Here is a 23354-nt window from a genome sequence, read left to right as displayed (position 1 = left end):
AGAGAGTAGGCTATTTTACAAGATTAAGGGTGAGACAAAGCATGATTATTGCCAGGAAACAGAGACCATGGAGCATGTATTGCTACAGTGTGGGTAGTATCACAGTGTACGAGAGAGACTGAGATCTAGTATGAGGGAGAAGGGGCTACAGGAAATCATTTTAACGAATATATTGAGTAGATATTAACACTTTTTTTTTTTAAAGGTATTTTGTTATGGCAACAGGGCTGGCAGGTAGGTTTTAGTTTCTCCCTGTCTCTGACTCACACTCCAGTACAGTAGGTGGCGGTAAAGCACCAAAACGTTGGACGCCCACTGCTAATAAATCCCACCGAACAAGAAGTACGTACAGAATAATACTATATGCTCTGAAACCAGATTGCAGCAAACCACTGAGCATCGTCGACTTCATTCACATAGGTTAAATTAGAAAAACACTGAGCAGCGTCGACCTCAATTACAAATTGAAATTGGCCCACTTAGCTAGGTACTTGACCAAAGCATCTCAAACTAACGTTACCTAGCTAGTTTAGCTAAATGAATTGTTCTGTAATTTTCGCCGGTCAATAAGCAAAATACGAACTGTGGTCCTTGTTGGAATTGCGTGGGAATAATCTCTTCCTGCGGTTGTCAGTGGTTAGCTAGCTAGTTGTCTTTCGTTTCGAGGTCATCCTCACCAGTGTGTGTCGAGTTAGTTATGTTACAGCACGCTTTTTAGAGACTAGGCTTGACTAGGTAGCTAACTACACAGCTCGTTAACAATTTAGCTAACGTTTGTTGAAAGTCGTCTCCAGTTGGAAAAGAGCAGATATGAAGAATCTTCCGTATTTCTGCCGGGGGGAAGTCGTTCGAGGATTCGGACGAGGAAGCAAAGAACTAGGAATTCTCACAGGTAAAGTTAAAAGTAGCTAACGGTATCATCTAGATATGTTTGTTAACGGTATGCTTCACCCGCATGTGGTTTGATAATTTTGATTTGACTTCAGTTTAGATAGCTAACGTTACTGCTGTTGGCAGCTAGTTAGAGATTATATAGGCCTTGTATCGCGCTAACACTTAGCTAGTTAGTTAATTTAGTTTTAGCTGGCTATCTTTGTTATGACTGAAAATAATTGAAAGGAAACAGTAAAACAAATCCATGCGCGAAACAGAACTACAGCTATACAACGGGTGGATCTAATCCTGAATGCTGATTGGTTAAAAGCGCGTTCCAGCCGGTGTCTGTTCCACAAATGACCACTGGCTAAATCTATGACGTTAAATGCTAATTTACTCTGTTCCATCTGACTGCGCAATCCACTGTCCTTTTATTGTTTAAATAAGTGTTTTAAGAACTACTATTTATTAACAATGACGCCTTCACCAGCCAAACCCAGACGACGCTGGGCCAATTGTGCGCCGCCCCATGGACTCCCAATCACGGCCAGTTATGATACAGCCTGGATTATCAACCCAGGCAGGGTTATAAACTTGGTCTCCACTATAGAAAGCAGATCTAGACATTCTCACATTTTCTTTTAGACTAGCATTTAGTTTTCAACAGCGGCGATTTGTATCAATCTTACTAATCTTACTTACTCTTCAGTCTGACATTTGCAACATTGTTTCAATATTCAAATTCGGTCTCCAACTGTCCCATAGTAATGAATGTGTATGGGGTCGGGACGAGCGAGTCAGGCTGCGTTTCTCAGTCAGTCGAAATCACGAATCAGTTCATTTTTATGGATCTATATACAAAATGCCCATATAATAAAAAATAAAAACTAAGTGCAGCTAGTTTGCATGATTTCCAGCTTCAGTTATACGTTTATTGTGTTAGCCATGTTACCGGTGTCGCTGGTTTTCATTTCAGAAATCTGTCCATTTCCAGTTCGGCAGTCAATATATAATTAAAATATCCAATGTTATTATCTATGACATAAGAAAGGGGTCAAATTCCGGTTTTATGTATTTAGTCTACAGGCACACTGTGACAGACAGCGAAGACAACTATATTACAGAAACACTACAGACAAGACAGAACTGTCTGATCTGGACAGCCATTCAGTTGTCCTGCTAGAATAAGAGCAGAATAGAACATGAGCAAAATTGAAAAAACACACAATAGTATGTGAAATACTTAATAAAGAAATAAGATGCTGATGAGATTGGTAACTACATAATATACTTATACCGACCTGATCGCTATTTCTCAGAATAATGTATTTTCTTCAGGATTGCTCTGTCTTTGGCCAGCTTCTCCATGAGCTCCTGGCAGGGGAGGTTGATGTTTGTCTTCACAATAAGCATGGCCTTGATGGTAGGAAAAGTGAACCTATTTCTTGCTGCTGTCCATATCATTCATTTGGGAGAACACTCTCTCGACTGGTGCATTACTTCCAGGTAAGCACATGACAACAGACGCTAATCTAGCTAGGTTAGTGTGTGGGATGTCACTAGCTTTGAAGTGGGTAACCGCCATACCACAAAACTCCCTCTCTGACTAAGTGGTGTCTCAGATGTTTTCCATTCTTCAAGCGATTTTTTTATTATTATTATATATATATATTTTTTCCCCTTTAGGAACTCTTGCAGGCCAGTAACCTCATCACACAATGCATCCTCATTGATGGTCACATTGGGGTATTTTTCCTGCAGTGTACCTTCTGGATCTCTTAACGCAGAGGTTGCCTTTTTAAAAGGAGACAATGTAAATCTTTTAGATTATCTGTGTGCTTTCCCAATGCTTGCAAGTAGTTCACAGCCATAGTGAAGAACGATTGGGATGTTTTGAGAAAGCTCTCTTTAGACATGGCTCCATTTTCCTCTAGCTCTCTCAGAAGTCCTCTGACCAAAACTGTAATGAAGTTGTCACGTCTTGCAGTCAATTATGCCTCAAAGTTTCTCAGAATTGCAGCGGACTCCACAGCACAGCGGCCCTGGCCTTTAAGCATCTTGCTCGTGTCACTGAATACGGTCAGGCTTCCATTGACAAAGGCCAGCCAAAGTTCAGTCAGTTGATCTTCGAACATTGTTCGCAGGACAACAGGGCATTAGTATTCAGAAATAAAAAAGGATTTCAATGGCACATACATTTTCAGCACTCTTTCTAGAGCAGGGAGCATGGACAGCCAGCGAACATTGCTGTGTCCTAAAATGTCATGCTACTCCTGGCCAAAAAAACTCACAAAAGTCCTTCAGTCTTTCTACTCTGATGGTGAAAATATGAACATATCCAAATATCGTTGTGAGCAGGAACTCAACATAATATCCAAAGCTGTTCTGACTGTGATATGAATGTGGGCAGGACAACCTAAGCCACCTCCCACTGCAGAGCATTTTTAACTTTGGTATGGACATTGACCCTCCCCAGCCTATTCAGTCCTCCAAAGTTGGTATTTGTTGTCGGAGAGAACGCCACGACTGTTTTCCAGGTTACATTTTTGGATGACAACCAGGACCTCTGCTGTAATCTCCTCTGCTGTTTCTCCTTTCAATTCAATAAAATCAAACAGTTTTGTTTCCACAGATGTGCTGCCCTCATATCTTACAATATCTGACTACTATAGGCAGCAGCTTAACATGTCCATGATTGGCGCATCAATGGACAGGGACACAAATTCAACCTGGTCTAGGTCCTGTGTCACATTTTGTCCTAGCACATGTAAACTTTGGCTCATAAAGCTTTTGTGTCAGTTGTGTTGTGCAGTCCACATATCTGTAACTATGATTGTGTCGCATAGTGTGGTATGCAAAGACACCCTACTGCACAGCTAAACCATATTCTTCTTGGGAAGGCTCTACCTTCTTGAAGAATGTGGTGACAGAGGGCATACTAGAAGAAAAAGAAACGCACATCTATTAAGACGAGGTGCTGGCTAGCGAAGTAGAAAACTTGAAAATAAAAGAGCCGAACACTCTAGGAGCTCAGATGCAAAAATGTAATTACCAACGTTTCGACAGCCAAGCTGTCTTCATCAGGGTATAATCACAAACACTGCGGGATGACTCGTTTATAGTGTCAAGACACAGGTGTCTGTAATCATGGCCAAGAGTGGCCTAATATCATTGGTTAATAATCAAATATTAAAATGTCATACAAAGAACAGCATACAAACAACAAATGGATAGCATATGATCATAGATTAATTTGACTACACAAGTCTACAAACAATTACAATGGCAAAGTCACAATCACAAGAATGGCTTCAGATCAAAGTCTACGTTGAGACCGAAGGGCGCAAGGGTCTTTAATTTAAAGATCCAGGCAGCCTCTCGTTATAACAATAAATTATCAAGGTCACCCCCTCTCCTAGGGAGGGTGACATGTTCGATGCCAATATAACGCAGAGACTAAATCGAGTGGCCTGTCTCCAAGAAGTGGGCCGCAACTGGATAAGTACAGTTTTTACAATTAATGGTGCTACGATGCTCTGAGATACGTGCTTTGTTTTACCTACATCATTTTTACCACAAGGACCTTGAAAAAGGTCATGTCTTTTGTTTTGAATTTTCTCAATGGCTATATTAATCTGATCATTCTTGTAGCCCCTCTCCTTGAACTTTCTTTGCGTCTCAGCCAGAGGGCATACTAACACAGGCCCTCAGAGGCCTTATGCTTTTTCGTCTGCTGATGTTCTACCACTGCCGTTCTTCTCCGGCTGCCAATTGAAAGAGAGGAATTACAAAGGGTGCCGTGAACCATTCGATTGTCTTGACCTGAGTTTATAAATGGAAATTCTCTCTTTCATAAAGAGTGCATTTCCGTTTCTTGGAAAGAGTCATTGTATCTCCTGTCTGCTCTTCACTCTCCTTGTGTCACTCTTCTTACTCAACTTTTTATTCTCCTCTTTTCTTCACTCGTCTTCCTTCCTTCTCTTCACCTTTCCACCTCACTCTTCTACACTCTCCTTGCTTCACTCTTTTTACTCCATTAATTTTTCCTTCTCCTTCCTCTCCAATCTGTATTAATAAATAGCATACTATTAGATCAAATACTTTGGTTAAGATTCCCATTGCTTGCCTCTTTTGTATTTTATCTGAAAAACACTGTTTGGAATGATAAATTGGCAGGCTCTAATCATACCTTTCCTCCTGTCTCCTTCACTCCTCTTCGTATCCAGTCTTCCTCTCCACGGCTACTGTTATCCATGAACATTTCTAAATATATTTTCACACTACTTATGATAATGCCAAACCATTAAAATTGTAATCTACAAAAATATTATCATAATTAATTGTGCATTCATTTAATATAATCATATTTTCAAAATAGCCCGTCCACTGCATGTTTACATGTTAACGTTTTTTAACCTAGCTACCATAACAGTAGCTAGCTAACCAACTTAGTCTACATAGCTAACGTTAGCTAGCATAACCTTATAGAGCAGATCATCTATCTAGATAATAAATTGTGACATAACATCACTAGCTAGTATCTCAAACGATTGTAACATACCTGGCTTGAAAAGACGTTTGTGGTGATGTGGATTCACTTGATACTTGCTAGCTTCTGGCTGAGTTTTCCACAGCAGTTTTCTCTAAAACTATCGCGAGCAAGTAGTTAGTAGAACAAGAGTGAATGAAGTTGCTATAGCGAGCAGCCCCCTCTGTTGGCCTAAACAAGCACAACGCGATTGAGACATCAACCCGTAGGCTCTGCTGCCCGGTCTTTCTTGCCAAATAAAATATTTCACTTTGCGGTCTGTGTTTAACGCACAGTTAAAAACGGGGACATTTCCGGGGACAGGCCACCAAAAACGGGGACGTCTGGTCTCACCCTATAGTTAGCTAGCTCTTCTAAACAACAGCGTCCTAACGAGAGCATTTTTTTTCTATGCCTGGCGAAATCGTGCCTCGTTGTTAAATGTCACTAGAAAACCGTTTTAACAAATGCAGCTACTACTGTAGTGTATAGCTAGCAAGCAAGGGATAAGAACGTTTCCAGACAATATGGCAATTGAAAAACAGGCTGGACGACTGGGTTGCGTCTCTGTCAACCCGACAGAACGAACGACCAGCCGGTTTGGGAAGCATCCCTAGATTTGTGTCGGGGCTATATATTGTGGAAGGATGACATTGAATGAATAAAATAACCAAAATGTAGCTTTTGATGACAATACGTCAATCATATTTGAATATGTTGCTCACCCGTATTATAACAGGGATAATTCCCGAGAAACCATCATGGCAAACGTGCCAATATATCCTCAACACCGGCTTCTGGGGCATTCTCACTTAATGAACGAACTAGATATGTAACCTTACCTAGCCAAGTTGTACTATTTTACTAGCTAGCTAGTGGACATGCCTGAAACATTTGACATGATGTTAAAGGTTCACTACATGACCAAGAGGATGAGGACACCTTCAAATCAGGGGATTCTGCCATTTCAGCTGCACCTGTTGCTGACAGGTGTATAAAATCTTGCACACCGCTGTGCAATCTCCATAGACAGACATTGGCAGTAGAATGGTCGTACTGAAGAGCTAAGTGACTTTCAACGTGGCACCGTCATAGGATGCCCCCTTTGCGACGAGTCAGTCAAAATTCTGCTCTGCTAGAGCTGCCTCAAAGTGCTGAGGTAAGTGCTGTTATTGTGAAGTGGAAATGTCTAGGTGAAACAACGGCTAAGCTGCGAAGTGATAGCCACACAAGCTCACAGAACGGGACCGAAAATTATTTCACATCCCTCCTATGTACTTCACCATTTTGGCTCATGGTGTTACTGACTTTGTCTGAAGGACAAGTGGCTGAAAAAATGAATGTCAAGCCCTGTAATGTAATTTGAATGTCTCTTCTGATCAGCCAACTTCACAGACTCTGTGGTGGAGCTCCTGCCTGGCGACATCAGCACAGGAATCTACTATGGCTGGGCGTGCGTGGACAACGGAGACATTCACAAGATGGTGATGAGCATCGGCTGTAACCCTTACTACAACAACGCCAAGAAATCCATGGCAAGTCCAGCTCACCCACCCATATAGGTTATAAAGGTATATAGGCCAATATAGTTGTGGCAAAATATATTGGTGTTACGCCCCTGAAAACAGGGGAGAAATAATCACGAGAGTGATACGGTGTTGTATTCTCAATTCAACGTTTAGTGTAATGAGAAAAGACCGCGATTTTCCCCAGGGATATGGGTGGAGACCAGAGCAATCGATCTCCGGCTCATAGATTAAGAGCATTTCGTAGATCACAGATTAACACTTTTAGGCACCACAAAATAAAGTAATCAATATAACGTTTCCACATTACTCTCACAATTCGTACCCTTTGACAGATTTTAACTTTAACACAATTATATGAATGTTATCAATCTCTATCAACTAATACTGAATGCATCTTTTTAACCTTAGATGTTTTAAGATCCTCACATACTATGAACTTACTAATACTTTTTAATGTATAACAGGCTATGAATATTTCCTTTAACCTGTCACATTGGCACCCCTGCACTTCTTAAATAATTCCCTATTTCTTCCAAAATAAGTTTGAAAAATAAATAAAAATAAAATGTTGGTCTCCACACCTTATTGGACTCTCAAAATTGCAGAACAAATTGTATTTTTTGAACTTAAATTTAGAATATATATATTTTTATTTACAGTACCAGTCAAGTTTGGACACAGGTACTCATGCAAGGGGTTTTCTTTTACTATTTTCTACATTGTAGAGTAATAGTGAAGACACAAACCATGAAAAAACACATATTGAATCATGAGGTAAGCAAAACTAATTTTAAACAAATCAAAATATATTTGAGATTATTCAAAGTAGCCACCCTTTGCCTTGATGACAGCTTTGCAATCTCTTGGCATTCTCTCTGCCAACTTCACGAGGAAAGCTTTTCTAACGGTCTTGAAGGAGTTCCCACATGCTGAGCACTTGTTGGCTGCTTTTCCTTCACTCTGCGGTCCAACTCATTCCTAACCATCTCATTTGGGTTGAGGTTGGGTGATTGTGGAGGCAAGGTCATCTGATGCAGTACTTACCGCTCTCCTCCTTGGTCAAAAAGCCCTTACACAGCCTGGAAGTGTGTTTTGGGTCATTGTCCTCTTGAAAAACAAATGATAGTCCCACTAAGCACAAACCAGATGGGATGGCTTATGGCTGCAGAATGCTGTGGTAGCCACGCAGGTTAATTGTGCCTTGAATTCCAAGTAAATCAGTATCACCATCGAATCACCCCCACACGATCACATCCCCTCTTCCGGATAGCGACTTTAGCAATTCTAGAGTTTCCTCTGGGTCCAGTATGAAGATGCGACGCTACTAGCTAATATTGGCTTCTAACTAGTTAACCCAAGCCAGATAACCTTACACTAGCAAGTCAACTCCGTCAGCGGCAGAGAAATTTGTATTGTGAGTACAGTGTGTCGAAGTAGTTTAGGGTGAGCTGTAAGTCTATTGGTTGACTTAGTGCCATACTGATTGGATTATGTTTAATGTCTATTGCTGTGTTCATTTTGTTGTAGTGTGTCTGATAATGGGTTAGGTTATTCTAAAGGTATTTGAATTGGGAATGAGTACACACCTAGGGTTATTTCATTTTCAACCCAAGACCACCCCTTTTAGACCACAACCAGACTTTACCCTGATTATGACAAGGGTGTGTTACTTGAGGCTCTGCCGAGATCCCTTTATCATTACCCTGTACTTGTAAATTTAGCAAAAAAAGAAATGTCCCTTTTTTCAGGACCCTGTCTTTCAAAGATAATTATAAAAATTCCAAAACTTCACAGATCTTCAATATAAAGGGTTTAAACACTGTTTCCCAAGCTTGTTCAATGAACCATGAACAATTAATGAACAAGACACTAACCGCTTACAGACAGACGGCAGGCAATTAACGTCAGTTATGAAAACTTAGGACACTAAAGAGGCCTTTCTACTGACTGGAAAAACACCAACAGAAAGATGATCAGGGTCCCTGCTCAACTGTGTGAACATGCCTTAGGCATGCTGTAAGGAGGCATGAGGACTGCAGATGTGGCCAGGGCAATACATTGCAATGTCCATACTATGAGACGCCTAAGACAGCGCTACAGGGAGACAGGACAGACGGCTGATAGTCCTCGCAGTGGCAGACCACATGTAACAACACCTGCACAGGATCGGTACATCCGAACATCACACCTGCGAGACAGGTACAGGATGGCAACAACAACTGCCCGAGTTACACCAGGAATGCACAATCCCTGCATCAGTGATCAGACTGTCCACAATAGGCTGAGAGAGGCTGGACTGGGGGCTTGCAGGCCTGTTGTAAGGCAGGTCCTCACCAGACATCACCGGCAACAACGTTGCCTATAGGCACAAACCCACCGTCGCTGGACCAGACAGGACTGGCAAAATGGGCTCTTCACTGACGAGTCGCGGTTTTGTCTCACCAGGGGTGATGGTCGGATTCGCACTTCGTCAAAGGAATGAGCATTACACCGAGGCCTGTACCCCCCCCCCCCCAGAAATGTCCGGGAACCTGCATGTACCTTGGTGGAAGAATGGGGTAACCTCTCACAGCAAGAACTGGCCAGTCTGGTGCAGACCATGAGGGGATGCACTGCAGTACTTAATGCAGCTGGTGGCCACACCAGATACTGACTGCGATTTTGACCCCCCCCCCCCCCCATTTGTTCAGGTACGCATTATTCCATTTCTGTCAGTCACTTGTCTGTGGAACTTGTTCAGTTTGTCTGTTGAATCTTATGTTAATACAAATATTTCCACATGTTAAGTTTGCTGAAAATAAACACAGTTGAAAGTGAGAGGACATTTCTTTTGTTGCTGTGTTTATCTAATAACCATTCAAGTGAGACGACAACAATGGAGGGCAGCCCCTGTCAAAATGCTGCTGCACAGGTGGTGCGTTGAAGAGAATGTAGATGCAGGAAGTAGGCCCAGATTAGACGCACAGTCAGCCAGTCGCACATCTCAATCGCCTGAAGAGTGAGGCAGCAGGAAGAACCCACAAGGTCATAGAGGCTAACTGGATTGAAGAAGCACAAGGGAAAAGGGGAAAGGCGCCCAGTAACGGAGCAGGCTGTGCCCCAGACCTATGACCAGCTCTACCTTATCTGCATCATCTAACCTGTCAACCTTTCCCTCTGTCCCAAGTGGGCTAGTTGGCCCATCCTCTGTCATTCCAGTCACGATAAACGGTACTCCTTGCCAAGCTCTGTTAGACAGTGGGTCCCAGCTCACCATCTTCGTGAGCTGGTAACACACTCACTCATGTGGAGGGTCTAGTTGTGTGGGGCTTCAACGAGCTCCGCTATCCATACCGGGCGTATGTATTGGTTGAACTGGATCTGCCTCAAGAAGTAGCTGGCATTCAAGAGCCCATAACTATCATGGCCTTAGTGTGCCCAGAGACAAAAGGCCATGATGGAGTCCCTGTGATTATTGGACTAAATGTCTACCTGTTTCAATGGCTGAAATGCATCTGTGAAGAAGTTGCTGGCCCATAGTTCACCAGTGAGCTTCCCTTGGATGCTTTGTTCTGGCGCTTACGTTGAGGAACCCCAGCTCCACAGTTCGATGCGGACAACTGGTTGATAGGCCCTGCTACGTGGAAAGGTTGTGGGCCTTCCTCCACTCCGAGAGCTGTTGCTTGTTGAGCTAGCCCTAGACAATCCATTACCTGGAGGGCTGTTAGTGCAACCTACCGCTCTTTCTGCCGCTTTGCTAAGTGATGACCAAATCACTATTCGAGTGAAGTGTGAGACGAGCGGTAACCATGGCCAGAGAGACGATGGTAACACAGGTCTTCAAAGCTGATGTAGTTTTGTCACTTCTACCACCCAAGGATGAATTTCCTAATCCAACGGGTGGATACGCCCTGCCCCATGCACCCTAAAATGTTTCAGTTTGGTAACTCCCCCATTCCAGAGGAGTGGAGAGGCAGGCTCTCCGTTGCCATGAGCCCTGAAGATAAGAAGACAGCGTTCATCTGCCCTCTGGTTTTGCCAGTTTGAATGAATACCTTGGCATTAACACAGCACCAGCTACGTTCCAGTGCTTGATGGTGAGAGGAGTAAAGCGGCTTGAATCTTATGGAGATCTACCTGGATGACCTGATTTGTTTGGAAGGACCCTAGAAGAGCATGAAGAATGGCTGAAGGTTCTGGACTGGCTGGAGGTGTGTGACTTGAAGCTGTCATTGGACAAATGCCAGGTCTGTCAGCCTCAGGTCAAATATGTGGGCCACATTGTCAGAGCAAGGAATTGCTAAAAACCCTGCCAAAGTGGAAGCAGTGGCCAAATGGGAGAAGCCCACAGACTTGTGGTTGTTCCTGTGATTCTGTGGCTATTACCGCCACTTTATTTTCAACTACTCAGCCATTGTGAAACCCCTAACAGACCTAACAAGGGAAGAAGGACAAAATGACCCCACAACCAAGTACTACATCAATGCTTTTACCCACACCCCAGTGTTGGCTTTTGCGGACAGCTCAAAGCTGTACACCCTCCATGTAGACTACAGTTTTGAGGGGTTAGGAGACGTTCTGTACCAAGACTATCCTGAGGGGCTGCACCCTGTAGCTTTTGCAAGCAAAAACCAAGTCCATCTTGCATTTTTAGCTCTGAAGTGGCCAGTGTCCAAGTTTCATGACTACTTCTATGGGGCTAGCTTTACCATGTGCATGGATAGCAATCCACTGACTTATGCTCACAACTGACAAGTTGAATGCCACCAGACACAATGGCTGGCTGCACTGGCAAACTACAACTTCAGCCTGCAGTATAGGCTGGGTAAAGTGGACATTGACGCAGACGTGCTGTCATGGCATCCGCATACAGCAATGGCCAGTGAGCAGCGGATGAAAGTTCCCATCACTGTTGGCAGTGATGTGTAGGCAGATATTTTTCAGTGGAGTGGCTGAGACTTGGGATCCTCCAGAGAGCATCCCTTCACTATATGCATGTCCCACGACCCTCGTGAGAGGATCTCCAATCCTATGGGGAAAATATCTAAATACTTCTGTTCTCTCCAGCCACCGACTCTCACCCCAGTTCCTCTGAGAAGTTGGAACTCAAGGATGGTCTAGTCTACTAAGTGACACACACCCCCAGTCAGAGGTCCACCAACTGGTGCTCCCTCAGAAGTAACACTCCCAGGTCCTGCACCAGCGCCATGATGAGATGGTCGCATGGGTGTAGACAGAACCAATAGGCTGATAAAGGACAGGTTCTATGCATGTCCCATAATGTAGAGCCCTGTGTCTGAAACTGTGGGAGAACAGTTGCCGAAATGGGTCGATCTCTAGCAACGTTCCATGGGATCTGATCTGAATAGACTTCCGTTCCCTAGCCCCTGACCAACAAGGTATAGGTAACCTGTTAGAGGTGACACTGACCACGTCACCCAGTATGGTCAGGTCCACGTCACCCAGTATGGTCAGGTTTTCTCAACAAAAGAAAGCGACTACAGTGGCACGGGTACTGCGAGAACTCTTCATAGACCACTGGTTTTCTGTCCAGGGTGCATTTTGACCAAGGAAGAGACTTTTGAAAGTAAACTCATTAGAGTTGTTGGGAATCAAGATGTCTCGAACCACACCCTATCACCCCTAAGAAGACCCTCAACCTGAGAGGTTCAACCAAACTCCTGAACGTGTTGGACTCTTGAGCGAGACAGACTGTTCGAGTCAGCATATCAAGTCTTTGGTGCACGCCTACAATTGTACAGGAAAGAAGCAAAGCTGCTCATTGACCTCTTCTTCGGTGTCTGCCACGAATAGAAACCCAGCTGTGGGGTGGGAATTAGTTTTATTCCCGGTGTATATAGCTGTTTTCTGTAATGTAAATGTCTTTTGTGTGTAGCATATTAATTGTATAAATTTGTTGAGACCAGAGAGCGACTCTAGATATCGGCAATTCTAGTTCTCTAGGTCCTGTCTGAAGATTCAACACTACTAGCTAGCTAACCTTATACTAGCAAGTCACCTCCGTAAGCGGCAGGTACATTGTGTCAAAGTAGTTTAGAGGGCGACCTTGGCTAACGACCCAAAATACAGTGCATTCGGGAAGTATTTAGCCCCCTAGACCTTTTCCACATTTTGTTACGTTACAGCCTTATTCTAAAGTAGATCTAAATAAAATTCCTCATCTACACACTACCCCATAATGACAGACCCTTTGCTATGAGACTTGAAATTGAGCTCCGGTGCATCCTGTTTCCATTGATCATCCTTGATGTTTCTACAACTTGGTTGGAGTCCACCTGTGGTAAATTCAATTGATTTCACATGTTTTGGAAAGGCACGCTTGTCTATATGCACTGAACTGTGGGACCGTTATATCAGAATAAACCAAGCAATGAAGTCAAAGGAAATTTCCGTAGCGTTCTGATACAGGATTGTGTCGAGGCACAGATCTGGAGATGGGGAACCAAAAAATGTCTGCAGCGTCGATGGTCACTCTGACAGTGCTCCAGATTTCCTTCCAGGAGGACAACCATCTCTGCAACACTCCACCATTCAGACCTTTTATGGTAGAGTAGCCAGACGGAAGCAAGTCCTCAGTAAAAGGCACAGGACAGCTCGCTTGGAGTTTGCCAAAAGGCACCTAAAAAGGCACTGTCCTTGCATGGCCCAGCCAGAGCCTTGACTTGAACCTGATCGAACATCTCTGGAGAGACCTGATTCATTGTGCAACAAGCTACCCATCCAACCTGAAAGCTTGAGAGGATCTGCAGAGAAGAATGAGAGAAACTCCGCAAATACAGATGTGCCAAGCTTGTCATACCCAAGAAGACTTGATGCTGTACTTGCTGGCGATGGTGATTCAACAAAGTACTGAGGAAAGAGTCTAAATACTTATGTAAATATGATATTATTGTATTTTTTAAAATCAATTGTCATTATGGGGTATAATATTTACTACATTTTAAAATAAGACTAACATAACAAAATGTGGAAAGTCAAGGGGTTTGAATACTTTCCGAAGTCACTGTATAAGGAAATTCTAGGGTTTCCTCAGTCTCGTGTGAAGAAACGTCATCTGGCAAAGCCTGCTTTCCGTTGCCCACCACTGCACTAAATACCGACCGCTCTAGCATTGGAACTACCTCTCCAAAAGCGCACGCACTCAAGGCAAGCGCAAGGATTGTGCTTGTTCATCTAGTTCCGTTGAGGTAAGAAGCATAGGCCCTGCAATGTAGTAAGACTTAACTACCAGAGGTCTGAACTGTAAAAAAAAAAAAAAGGGGGGTACCCTGTTTTAAAGGTTGAGAATGATTTTGTTACTGACTGCTATTGAATGTCTATTTATTGAGGTGTTGCTTGTCCATAGAATTGAGAAATTCTCAAATGAGAAATTTTGCTATGTGCATTTTGTTGTAGTGTGTCTAACAGATCATGTTATACTAACAGTATTTGAATACAGCTGCACCATTGAGAGCATCCTGTCACGGTTTGCATCACTGCCTGGTATGGCAACTGCTCGGCCACCGACCGCAAGGCACTACAGAGGGTAGTGCGTACGGCCCAGTACATCACTGGGGCCAAGCTTCCTGCCATGCAGGACCTCTATACAAGGCGGTGTCAGAGGAAGGCCCTAAAAATTGTCAAAGACTCCAGCCACCCTAGTCATAGACTGTTCTCTCTGCTACTGCACGGCAAGCGGTACCGGATCGCCAAGTCTAGGTCCAAGAGGCTTCTATCCCCAAGCCGTAAGACTCCTGAACATCTAATCAAATGCTACCCAGACTATTTGCATTGCCCTCCCCTCTTTTACACTACTGCTACTCTGTTTATGATCTATGCATAGTCACTTTAATAACTCTACCTACATGTACATATTACCTCAACTAACCGGTGTTCCCACACATTGACTCTGTACCGGTACCCCCCTGTCTATAGTCTCGCTATTGTTATTTTACTGCTGTTCTTTAATTACTTCACACTTCAAAAAATTTTTTTAAACTACATTGTTGGTTTAAGGGCTTGTAAGTAAGCATTTCACCTATTGTAGTCGTCGCATGTGACTAATACACTTTGATTTGAAATTTGGGTTATTTCATTTTAGACCCTCGACCACTATCAACCAGACTTCACCCTGGTTCGGATAAGGTGTTACCCATGTTTGTGGCTTGTGGTTGATTGTTGACATTTTATTGATTTGACGTGTATTACAGGAGACTCATGTGATCCACACGTTTAAAGAAGATTTCTATGGCCAGATCCTCAGTGTAGTCCTGGTGGGATACATCCGTCCAGAGAGGAGCTATGACTCACTTGGTAAGAGTGAGTACTGGTGTACACACACACGCTCCTCCATCCTTGTACACACACAGCCATCCTCAGACTTAAGGCCACACATTCTCACCCCTTCTCTGTGTTTGCAGATGCCCTTATAGCAGCGATCAACCATGACATTGAGGAGGCCAAAATAAAGCTGGACCTTCCTGAACACCTCAAACTCAAAAAGGACAACTTCTTCATAGCCTCTGCCAGCTCGTCCATGACGTCGTCCAACAAGATCACGAAGGGCCACTGACCTCTAATCACACAACACGTTGTTCACTCTCGCATTGCTCATCACTCGGTAAAGTCGCTGTCGCAAGTATCCATCCAAATGTAACTTTTCACTAGGACTAGTGACCTGGCCGGCAGAGGCCTTGCTTGTATTTTAGTGTGGAGCAAACATGAACCACTGACGTTAAGGAGTGCCACGGTTACTTCATCAAAAAGAGCCAAGTGATTTTTCCAAACACTGCTTTGGGTGTTTTCCATTGCAGTTTGAATGACTGGGTGGCTCTCCTGTCTATTATGCTCTTTCTGCCAATATGTTACTTTTTCAAACCTCTAGAATTGGACAAGTTTGGTGCCAAATGACATGATCCTGGTAATGTGCAACTCCAGGAATTGAATGTCTGTTGAGAGGAGCCCAGTACCACCAAATCCACTGATAAAGGTGGCAGGTTGCCTAGTGGTTAGAGCGTTGGTCAAGTAACTGAAAGGTTGCTCAAATAACTGGGCACATGAGGTGAAAAATCTGTCGGTGCCCTTAAGCAAGGCACTTAACCCCCACTTGCTCCAGGGACGCAGTACTAATATGGCTTCCCCTGGTCAACACTGTTCCCTGCACCTATCCAGCATATGTGACAAAATGTCATTTTGAAATGAATGGTAATTTTGTATTGTTTAGAATTGGGGTTCAGTCTCATGGCTTTGCACTTCGTTTTTCCTCCTTTTCATTTTCGGGTGTATTCAAAATGTCTGCCTTGAAGCAGAGAAGTCCTCTATCTTGCATTTGGCTAAATAGTTGCATTCTACACAGCACTGAATTCATCCGCATTATTTTATTTGAGAAACTGATGTTCTTATTTGACCTACACAAACTGCATGGTTGGCTAAAGACATGCTTGAATGCAGCTTCCAGTTCTCTGATTTCCTTAATTTGTATAGTTCCTCATTGGTCAAATCCAGCATTCTCCCACCCCAGCAATGAGGGCCATTTTTATTTAACACTAAAGATTTGTCTGACATTTTTTAAATGGGTCCACATAACTGTATGTTGAAAGTTTCCAGAATTGAGTTTTTACTGACTTAACGTTGTTTGGACCCTCATTCCACTGAGATAAGAGAAGAATTAAGCCTTGTTCACACTGCAGGCCTTAGTGCTCAAATCTGTTTTGGAGTACGGACTGTCCAAACAGCAAGTTACAAGTGACCAAATCAGATTTGTGTGTTCAGACCACAGTCATTTGCTGACATGGCTACGCAAGTTGTTACTATGACAACGGGTGCGTGAGCAGTGGTGTAGGCGGATTTTGTTGGTGGTGCTCATGCTTCCTGTCACTCAGAAGTTGTGTAGCAAGCTAAGGTGACACCAATGCCTGCCATGAACATTTCCCAGTTGCTTTGAATGTTCAAAATCACTTTTTTTTAAAAGCTCAAAGGATAAGATGACCCAACTTTCAAAACGAGTCCTTTTTGGCTAGCCCCAGCAGTCAACTAGCTAGCTAGGTAGCATTCTAGCACATTTTACTAATTTGTTTGTAAACCATTAAGCTAGTTAGCTACATGTTCTTGTCAAAGTTGGCAAGCAACAAGACATACCAAATAAGTGTTAAAAATAATAATAATACAAGAGGGCAAGTACATCAGATTTGACCATTCAGACAAGTCGCATGGCCCGGAATCAGATTTGTAGTTGATTTGAAACCACCTATGAATGTGGTTTGAAATGTGGCTTCTGTGCTTCTGGGCTGTTCAAACTTTAGAAGAAAAACTTTTCAAATCAGATATACAAAAAACTAAATGGATTTGAGTCACTTCAAACTGCCATTATGAACAAGGCTCAAGTCCAAGGCTCTGATTCTCTGCAGATGGATGTGGTGGGCATGTGTGCGTTTTTCTTTCTTTGTCATTTCGTCAGAGGACAAAGTGGACAGTGTTGAGCATGCGTACATAACGCTTTATAATAAGTTGTTCAAAATGAGTTGCGCTAATGTGATTTGAGATTTTAATATAGTTGAGAGACTGTTCCTCTGCCATACTCTTGGCAGAGGAAACAATATGGCTGGTGTTAATATATTCATGTTTACTTAGACCAAATCTGTGAATACGGTTCTATATCTCCCCCCCCCCCCCCCCCCCATGTTCCTCTTCAGATTTTGAGCTTTGTTCCTTTAAAAAAATACGTCATGGCCTTTTTTTATTATTGCAGGATACCTTAAATTCCCCTCCACCCATACCCAGAAAATGTACTGGGGTAAGCAATTGATATGCATAAGTAAATGGTATTCAACATTGACATTGAAAGCTATGCAATGTGGGATGGGGATTGGTCTCTACCATTTTTAAAAGTCTCTTGGTTAATTTATGGTTACTGTTTGGTTAGAGTACGGACTCGGCACCAGTTGTCGAGGGATTTCTGTGTTCCCCAGACCTATATGCCTGAGTGGTTAGCAGTACTATACCTTAGACCAACATATACATACGGTTTCTCAAACTTATACACAGCAGAATCTGTGTTAATGTAAACCCAGTGTGCTCACTTTCGGTCTTATCTGACTTCCCCTGTCATTAGCCTGTGCAGGGTTTCCCAAACTTGGTCCTGGGCCTCCCCTGGTACACTTATCATGCAATGCTAGTTATCTCCTCAGTAGTGTAGTCATGGGTGTCTCCTGGGAGGGGTAAGAAATGTGCTGAAGCCCACTCGAGAGCCTAGCAGCCCCAAGAAATATTGTATTATTACAGGCAGCACTACACAATGGCCGCGAATTTTTTTTGGTACCACCACTGACTAGTTAAACCTACAATATACAGTAAGAGAACGTGCCATTCTAATGTTTCTCTGTTTCCCCCAGCTCCAGTGTTCTGTTTTTTTAATGGTATTACTCTGAAGGCCAGGGTTGTGTTCATCAGGTCAGTAGCTGGTTTATTCATGTTTTTCATCTGGTCAGACCCCTATTGAAATGTTTCCCTGTGATTTTTGTTAGGACTACAGCTGTCTGGGTGTGTTTGTCCTCTGTACCTAACTGTCAGATGTTCTATAAATCAGTGCAGCTAGAAGTGCTCATTAAACTGTCAAAACAACATGGCTTATATTTGATCAAGTACTAGGCACTAGTGTTGGATTAGGCAACTGTACTCCGAGGCATCTGTTCGTAATACTAGTAGGCTTGCTCTCCAGTTTGGCACCAAACCACAACCCTGAGCCAACATGTTTCCTTTGTTTAATATGAGATCATCTAGCTCAGTCGAGACCGTGCTCAGTAGAATCAGACCAATGCCATTAACCAGGGTCATCTGCTTCTTCTCCCACTCTTCTTTCACTTGTATTCTGCCTTTATAAAGAAACAAAGTGTAGGATGGCAGAATGGCCTGTTCCCAAAATGTGCTTTAGCTGGATAAGCCACGTCCTTGTAAATAATTGATATGCTTTCCAAGAGTTTACCCAACCTCCAATACAATGTTATTTTCTAGTCCTTTCAGCTGTGATTGCATACGTTTGACTGTTGTAAGAAATCATGGAGTTCTGTAGTTATTGAAGCATCATGTCATAGCTTTGGATTTTTGTTTAGTCTTTTCCCAGTTAACAATGGGTCTGTGTTCAGGGACCAGTTGTATGTTTTGGGCCTGTTCAAAATCCTTCTGTCCTGCTGCTGTATGGTCCTGCCTGACGTTGTATTCTTATTAAACATGTTCGAAGATGCATCTCTCGTAGACTGTGCAGTGTAACTGTCAAAGATGATTCAACAATAATTTACTTACTGGTAGTACTCCTTTGCACAGGTGACGCTTTCAGTGGTGTAAATTAATTAAAGTACGACTTTAGTCGTTTTTTGGGGTATCTGTGCTTTACTATTTATTTTTTTGACAACTTTTACTTCACTACATTCCTAAAGAAAATTATGTACTTTTACTCCATGCATTTTGCCTGACACCCAAAAGTACTAGTTACATTTTAAATGCTTTAGCAGGACAGAAAAAAGTCAAATTCACACACTTATCAAGAGAACATCCCTGATCATCCCTACTGCCTCACATCTGGTGAACTCACTAAACATAAATGCTTTCTTTGTAAATTATGTGTTGGAGTTGCCCCTAGCTGTCAAAAAAAAGTAGTACAAAAGGAAAATGTGCCATCTGGTTTGCTGAATATAAGGACTTTTATGTATAGCATTTACTTTAACTTTGTACTTTTACTCAAGTATGAAAATGTATGACTTTTTCCACCACTGTACTTAAGTACATTTAACATTGGATACTTTGACTTTTACTCAAGTAGTATTTTACTGGGTTACTTTCACTTGAGTCGTTTTATATTAAGGTATCTTTACTTTTACTCAGGTATGAAATTTGAGGACTTTTTTCCACCTCTGGACACTTTGCTTGGGGTGTCCATCATTAATCTAAAAGTCACTTTCATTGTTCATCTCGGCAGTTGCTGGGTGCATCACAATTCTGCCACGTGGCTTCCTCTTAACAGTCTCCTCTTCATCGTCTGCACTGATCTGAAAACACTACGCTAGGTGAAGGCAGTATGATGGATAAGATATTCACAGAATTTTCTCTAAATTGCTCCATCACATCAGTGAATGTGAAGGCAGGGGAATGAGAAGAGGAAGCCACCCTACACTGTTGAGATGCACCCAAGAGCTCTCATTTTGAAGCACTCCCTTTTCATGCCAGCAGGCTGCAGCATAGCATCACACAAAACCAGGCAGTCGCCTCTCCTACACTTATCTGCCCACTGTGGGGGATGAATATGATCTATTTGAACATACCAATGCAGCCTAATCCAATCCAAACTATCCTCTCCACATGCGAAGTTCACCAAATTCAAACTAATCACAACCAGCTCAGCCCACAGATGTCACAAAAACAGAGACCACTGGGTGAGTTCATCTGTCTCAGGACTGTCGCAATTAAAAAGTGTGAATAGGTGTTGCTTACAAGAAGAGGGTGTACATTCATATTTGCTTACCCTAACCCAGACTTTTAATTATAACCTTGAGCATGACTTACAGTAACCAGGCCTGTAAATAACAGTAAGCCGCTAACCAAAACGCTCCGGCCTAATTCCCCTCCCAACCATCAGAGAATTGCCTGGGATACGCCTTACCCTATTCCTGTCATCCCGACAGCTCTCGGCAGCCAAAACATCCCGGGAGGAACAACAGGAGCAACAAAAGCTCATTCTTCAGCCGTGCCCAATAGGGCATTCCTGGGAGACGGGGCTGCTTTCCCCCAACGCAGCACTACACAGCTAAGCGGCTAGCCCTCCCAGCACCCAAAAGCCAACACGGCATTAGACGACACTGCAGGGGGGGAGAACAAGCCTCTACCTGGGAGAGCAATTATTCAGAGAGAGTGATTTCCTTCAGATACAGGCACACAAAGAATTTGAAAACAAATCAAATTTTGATAAACTCCCATATCAGGTGAAATATCTTTTTATATATTTTACTAGGCAAGTCAGTTAAGAACAAATTCTTATTTTCAATGACAGCCTAGGAACTGCCTGTTCAGAACGACAGATTTGTACCTTGTCAGCTCAAAAGTTTGAACTTGCAACCTTCCGGTTACTAGTCCAATGCGCTAACCACTAGGCTACCCTGCTGCAGTGTTCCATCACAGCAGCAAGATTTGTGACCTGTTGCCACAAGAAAAGGTCAACCAGTGAAGGAGATTGGGCACGGCTGTAAATAGAACCCATATTTTGTACTTCAACTATTCGCACATTGTTAAAACACGGAATATAACACAACAAATCTCCATTCTTTTGTGTAATGTTTACTGTTCATTTCTGAAAACGCCTCACATCAATATTAATGGAGCATGGCAAGAGGAAAACTTCTTCTACAGCTTTTCAAAACACACACACAAACTGAGGCATAGACGTTACAAGCACACACACATCCAGTCAAATTCACACGCACAAGCTGTATAAGCAAAGTCTTTGTTGGGTTACTCAATCCTCCTGGGGAACAAGGGAGATGAAGTTTACAAGAGACCCGTCATTATGTGACTCCTGGTTCAGGTGCTATCACTCGCTACAGAGTGAGCTGGGGATCAGAACACAACTACAGTACTGTTGCTCTACGAGGTATATGGAGAGTTTATCAAGACAACTGGAGAGAGAGAGAGAGAGCGAGATAGAGAGAAATAGAGAGCGAGACAGATCACATTCAATAGAAATATCTTGTTCATCAAATTACAGGCTCTTTCACTCCCCCTCATCTTACTCATATTTATATTTAATTTAACCTTTATTTAACTAGGCAAGTCAGTTAAGAACAAATTCTTATTTACAATGACGGCCTACTCCGGCCAAATCCGGATGACGCTGGGCCAATTGTGCACCACCCTGTGGGACTCCCAATCACTGCCGGATGTGATACAGCCTTCTTAGCATCCTTACAGTTTGGAGAAGTTTCAGTTTAGATACGCACGTAATAAAAAACCTGCATGTGGCAGAGAGGGAGGGGGGCTATAGACACGGGGGTCTGCTATCTCTATGAAAGGGGTCCACACGCACTTGGGTTTTTATCAACACACTGATTGCTCACTTCATCTCTGACATTTCAGCCGGTGGAATCAAGTCGCCGGAACATTAATCTCTAAGTCTTCATCTGTGGCTTATCTTTTATTTCAGAGGTTTATAATTACCAAAAGTGGGGAGAAGGGGGGGGGGGGGGGTGGTGACGATGAAGAAAGACACCCCCCCCCCCACGATGAAGAACATCTTGCATGTGCCTTTCTTAATTCTGAAGGAATAACACAGAATCATGGCTTTCTAGTATGGTGACGGGCTTCGCCCGAAATGGCCGAAGACGCAGGCCTGGTATTCAGCTAGGGTGCAGGAAACGGAAATGGATCCCACAGGAAGGTTTAGGGGGTCTGAAAGGGGGGGGGGGGTTTGAGGCAGTCTATTGTGGTTTATAGTAGTCTGAAGCGGGGGCTTAAAGTAGATTTCCGTAGACTCGCAAAGGTGTACTTACCTGTAGGATATTTACATCAAAAACATATGGATCTATCAACACTGGCACCACCGGAGCCACTCAAATGTCCAATACATTGCTTTATACTAAGTAGTATGCTGGTGTAGATATTGGAGTCATACATACATACTCATTGAACTATCAGGCGCACAGTAATATACTAAGGCTATCTATGACCAACGCTGAGACTGAGGTGAGATAGGGGTGGCTTTACAGCAGAGCAGAGTGGGAAAGGTGTTAAGTGCAAGTGATGGGGCGTGAGCTGTGGCAGGTTTCAGGGCCCATGCAGGGGATCAGTTTGGACATGTCTGCCACATATGATCAGAATGAGCCGCTTTCCTTGCAGATTTCTCTACATCTCTCTGTGCTCTCTCTCTCTCTCCCTCTCTCTGTGTGTTCTCTCCTTCACGTTCTACCCCTCTGTTCTTTCTGTCTCTCTGTTATCTCTCTCTCTCTCTCTCCCTGTGTGTTCTCTCCTTCATGTTCTACCCCTCTGTTCTTTCTGTCTCTCTGTGCTCTCTCTCTCTCTCCCTCTCTCTGTGTGTTCTCTCCTTCATGTTCTACCCCTCTGTTCTTTCTGTCTCTCTGTGCTCTCTCTCCCTCTCTCTCTCCCTCTCTCTGTGTGTTCTCTCCTTCATGTTCTACCCCTCTGTTATTTCTGTCTCTCTGTTCTCTCTCTCTCTCATTGACTTGTTATAGCTGTTTCTCTGTGGTTTTCAATATGTCTACCCTCCAAACATTCTCTCTGTCTCAGTCTCACAGAGTCAATCTCTCCTGGGAGTAATAAGGCCAACAGACAAATATAAACAGAGTAGAAGAGTGGAGTACAACAGTGGAGTAAAGTTGCTGTGACGTAATCCCCCAAAAATGTAAATACCGAGTTGTAGAACAGAGAAGACGAAAGTAGATTAA

The 23354-nt window shown here is 43.1% G+C and overlaps 1 protein-coding gene across 1 annotated transcript; it reads left to right on the top strand.

The window, feature by feature from the left end:
* The first annotated feature begins 373 nt into the window (after positions 1-373).
* LOC109895681 (riboflavin kinase-like) lies at positions 374-19286 on the top strand. Its single transcript, XM_020489577.2, has 4 exons — positions 374-892; positions 6788-6939; positions 15123-15225; positions 15333-19286. The coding sequence occupies exons 1-4, from the start codon at positions 811-813 to the stop codon at positions 15482-15484; spliced, it is 489 nt and encodes a 162-aa protein (XP_020345166.1). The 5' UTR covers positions 374-810; the 3' UTR covers positions 15485-19286.
* Positions 19287-23354: the final 4068 nt, after the last annotated feature.

The sequence above is a fragment of the Oncorhynchus kisutch genome, linkage group LG8 (genome assembly GCF_002021735.2).
Source record: "Oncorhynchus kisutch isolate 150728-3 linkage group LG8, Okis_V2, whole genome shotgun sequence".
Taxonomy (NCBI): Eukaryota; Metazoa; Chordata; class Actinopteri; order Salmoniformes; family Salmonidae; genus Oncorhynchus; species Oncorhynchus kisutch.
The sequence above is the reverse complement of the archived record's forward strand: the minus strand, read 5'-3'. Positions and strand labels throughout refer to the sequence as shown.

Bases quoted from the DNA above. Each gene is read 5' to 3' on its own strand.
- LOC109895681 (XM_020489577.2), top strand. From the start codon at position 811: ATGAAGAATCTTCCGTATTTCTGCCGGGGGGAAGTCGTTCGAGGATTC. The intron at 6,940-15,122 runs GCAAGTCCAGCT...CGTGTATTACAG, and splicing joins ACAACGCCAAGAAATCCATG to GAGACTCATGTGATCCACAC. The intron at 15,226-15,332 runs GTAAGAGTGAGT...CTGTGTTTGCAG, and splicing joins GAGGAGCTATGACTCACTTG to ATGCCCTTATAGCAGCGATC.